The sequence below is a fragment of the Acanthisitta chloris genome, unplaced genomic scaffold, assembly GCF_000695815.1.
Source record: "Acanthisitta chloris isolate BGI_N310 unplaced genomic scaffold, ASM69581v1 scaffold765, whole genome shotgun sequence".
Taxonomy (NCBI): Eukaryota; Metazoa; Chordata; class Aves; order Passeriformes; family Acanthisittidae; genus Acanthisitta; species Acanthisitta chloris.
This window is the reverse complement of record NW_008675176.1, coordinates 130455-134470: the sequence shown is the minus strand read 5'-3', so window position 1 is coordinate 134470 and position 4016 is coordinate 130455. Positions and strand designations below refer to the sequence as shown.

General features: G+C 37.1%; 1 protein-coding gene across 1 annotated transcript in view; it reads left to right on the top strand.

The window, feature by feature from the left end:
• Positions 1 to 3688: 3688 nt before the first annotated feature.
• Positions 3689 to 4016, top strand: part of LOC103803075 (E3 ubiquitin-protein ligase parkin-like) — a gene marked incomplete at both ends in the record, with an annotated part of 123645 nt that continues 123317 nt past the window's right edge. The window contains one exon of the mRNA XM_009075612.1: positions 3689 to 3852. Coding sequence (XP_009073860.1) covers positions 3689 to 3852 — 164 coding nt within the window. The remainder of the gene's footprint in view (positions 3853 to 4016) is intronic.

Sequence of the window (4016 nt, the reverse complement as noted above, 5' to 3'; positions counted from 1 at the left end):
GAGACAAGGATTTTATGTTATCTCAATTTCTACCTTCTCTTCCTTTATTTATCCTTTCTGTGCATTTTCCTGGTTTTAACCCGAACTAAACTGGTTAGCTGTACTGGATGAAATATTAATCACAATTTATGAGAAAAATTTAATACTGAAAAGGAAAAGATAATACTTTCAAGCATGAAATAACCAAGATATCTGTTTTTGAGCTAGGAAGAGCTGTGTTCTCAAGTCATATGCTGAGTCAAAGAAGACCCGATCACCACAGACAGACACTGTCACAAGACATTCTTTCCCCAGTCTTAGGAGAATACATTTCAAAGGTCTTGTTATGTGACCTCAGTAAGGAAAAAGGTTTACATATTTCACATAGTCCTTGTGTTAAACTTTGGTTACTTTTTTTTTTCCCTTAGGGGAATTAGATCTTAAACAATAAGATCTTAAAACTTAAATGTGTGGATTCTTTTGCAGATGATGCATTGTATGTTATAGCTTTTATTGGTGTACAGAAAAGCAGGATTATGTGAATAACTACTTTAAGAAGAAAAAATATAGTCTATTTTATGTCAAAACTAAGAAGAAAATTGTGTTTTGCATGTAGCAATGTAAAAACAACTGCAACTTTTTTTTAATTCTTGGCACAGTTCAGTTGGTTTGGTTCTCTATGTTGGGGCTGTGCCTTCACAGTTGGTTCTGAAGCAAGACCTAAGCTTCTTCTCCATTCAGAACTGGAAAGTTTGTTAGATTGATAACAATGGGGATTAAAGCTTTGTCACTTCTGATAAGACTTGCCAAAGAAGAAAAGCTGCTGAATCCCAGGGCTCTGTGTCCTGCTGAGATCCTGGCAGTGGTGCCTGCACCCCTAGCTTACTTCCAGCCTTCACTTGAAATTCTGAAGCTCCCACACACACCTGCCCTATGTACTTGTGTCTGAGTAACTTGATTTATTTCTTTTGGCCTTCCGTGAACAGTTCAAGCCTCAGGTAAATTCTCTAATCTTATGTTAAGCCAGTATTTATTTAAAGGCAAACTTTAAATTCTAAATCTTTTCAAAATATGTATTCTTTGGAAGAGGTCTTGAATGTCTATGTAGCTTCTGTAATCTCTTGAATAATATGTGCTGTTTTGAATATCAACTCGATAGTGATTAATTATTGAGGTGAAACATCAAAAAGAAAATAAGTGTATTTTTATTAAAAAGACAGCTTGAAATATTATATTACTGAAGTCATGGTTTTATTCCACAGACCAAAGTTTTGTATTTAATCTTTTTTATGCTCTGTGCAAGTAAGCAAAAGTTCTTCAGTTCTTTTACATTGAAAAGAGTTGGTGGATTGCAGTTTTTATAACAGAATAAAAGTGCTTGAGGACAAAATATTTGTGTATTAGAACTTTCCAGCAAGAAAGGTTTGGCATTCTAATATTTTTCTGAGTTAGCTCTTAAGGCTTTTGTGCTGTGGAGTGCTTGCTTGCTTGTGGTAAGAATTGTGATACTAAACTTCTGATAGCTCATACACATTGGGAAGAGGAGACTATACCTGTTATAAGTGAACAAAACTAAGTTTGTTTGAGAGAAGCTCTTGGTATTTTTGGTGTTGAATTGACTTATGCTTCTAGTAAATGTGTTGCTTTTAGACTGTCTTTAAATATAAATACCACTTTATAATTAATTTAAATGATGCTTTTTTATGCTTCTTTTCGCAAGCACATTCTTCTTCCCAGCACATTTAATTTGCAGTTAGTGCAACTGCTGATTTTTTGATTTCTTTTTTTTAATTTCCAAAGCCAATAACACTGGCTTTTGTAAGACTAAAGGGAGAGAGGATTATGTTAGGAAGAACTATTGGAGATGCACACATTTTATGTATGTATGTGAATATATCTATCTAAATGTATTAAGAAATATATATTAACATAGATAGTCAGAGCTTAGCATATTAAAAAAGTATATTCCACATTGATCTAACTATATATTTTGCTATTGGCCTGGATAATGTTATTTACAGTTGAGCATTATGAGCGTTTCTGGAAAGATGAGAAATGTTCAGTTCCCTTTAGCTGTAACTTCTTTTTGTCACATGCATCTTCCTTTGCTCTCCAAACCATAATCAAAATGAAAATCAAATTCCCCTGATCTTTCAGAACAGTCTGAGTGTACAGCTTGCAGTTATTTCCGGAACACTTTTAACTAGAAATCCAAACCCATAAGGAGATGTGCTGCAGGAGACTGTGTGACACACTGCAGGGCACCTGCCTGACACCGCATTGTGCAAACTTACCCTGCATTTCAGTGCATTAAGAGGGTACTTTAGAGTGAAAAACTTAAAATGTTGTGTTAAATTTTATTGGTATCTGGCCTTGTCCCTTTAAGATCAGCCAGATCTAAATTGAAGGTATGAAATGGCAAATACTTCCAACATTGCTTGCTGAACAAAGCAATGGCAGTGTTCTTGGCTCTATTCAAATGTTCTTCAAATATCTGACACCTTTAGAATAGTCAGGTAGACTGCATGTTTGAAAAATTATAAAACTCCAATTTTCAGTTTGAAAAACAGTAATTTCTTTTAACTGTATAAGTACTTTTGAGCTTATGCCTCTGTCAGTCAACAAAAATGCAAGAGAGTAACATCTTCAGCTAAAACATTGCAGTGGGAATGGGAAATAGATCTTTAAAAAGACTTGTTGCAATCAATACCAAGGAGTTTAGGGGACATGTAGCCACTATCTAATTGATATAAATGATTTTTTGTTTTATACTGGGTTTTGCTAATTCCTTTACTTCCTGCCTGTGAAGGTATTGGTCAAAGCAGTGCACTGGGGACATGCCTACTGTTTATACAATCTCTGAGACTGATACGGATGCAGTAAGGTTTTCTCCTGTTTCATAGCTCTTGCAGCCATCCCCATGACCATGAGCTCAATGAGTGCATTCAGACTCCTTATGAAAAACGGCTCTGCTAGCTGAATGGCAGGAAGCTTATGAGTTTGTTTTCCTGACTTCTCTGGATGTATAAACCAGTTGCTGCAGCTCTAAAAATGATATGCCTGGTGCAGTAGTGATTTTCTGCACTGAAGGTGGATGCTGACAGGAGTTATGTACTGCAGATATTTTAGTGAACTCTGAAAAGACTGTGCTGTAATACAACACTCCACAACATTTCTCCTGGAGTGTGATTTTCTCTCCATCATTATCTTCTGTAGAATTATATCTGTGGGAAACCAGTTTATGTGACTGTGCTTTACCTTGTAACAAGGGAGTGTTTTTCCTTGTATAATTTAATGTATTTTGGCTCAAGAGCATACCTCAGTTTCCTGCATTTATATGTTATATGCAGTGGGGAAGAGCATGAGGGGCACAGAAAGCCTGTGTGCCCCATGCCTGCGATGGTTAGGACTGAACTGAAAATCTGTTGTGCTAGTTAGCAACTACTTAGACATCTGCCTAGCTGGGTTCCTTCTGATTCTGAATGTCCTCTGTAATTTCTAACACTGCCAAGGGGAAACACGTGGGTTTTATTTATTGATCACCAACTATTCTGTGATGGGTTTAAAAAGGCTGTGCTAGAGTATTAATAGCTTTTTTTCTGAAAATAGTACATGCTTCCTGAAATTGTAGAGTTAGCCTCTTGTAGTCACTCTAGTAAAAACACATAATGAGAAATGCTCACTAAAAACATCTTTTGCTCTTGTTTAGTGTTTGTCAGGTTCAACTCCAGCCATGGCTTCCCAGTAGAGGTTGGTTTGGACGCCAGCATCCTCCAGCTGAAGGAGGCAGTTGCCCAGCGACAGGGAGTTCCAGCTGACCAGCTGCGGGTGATTTTTGCAGGGAGGGAGCTCAGCAATGACTTGACACTGCAGGTAAGAATCCCTTGGTAACTTCTCTCCTGGACTGCTGCCAACTACACTGCCTCTGCCTCTAATGCTGCCAATCTGATGTTCATGCGTGAGATCTAATAGAATAAATAGTGCCTGGGGATTCCTTGAACTTTACTCCACACTGCTTCATTAATTCTGACCTTCTT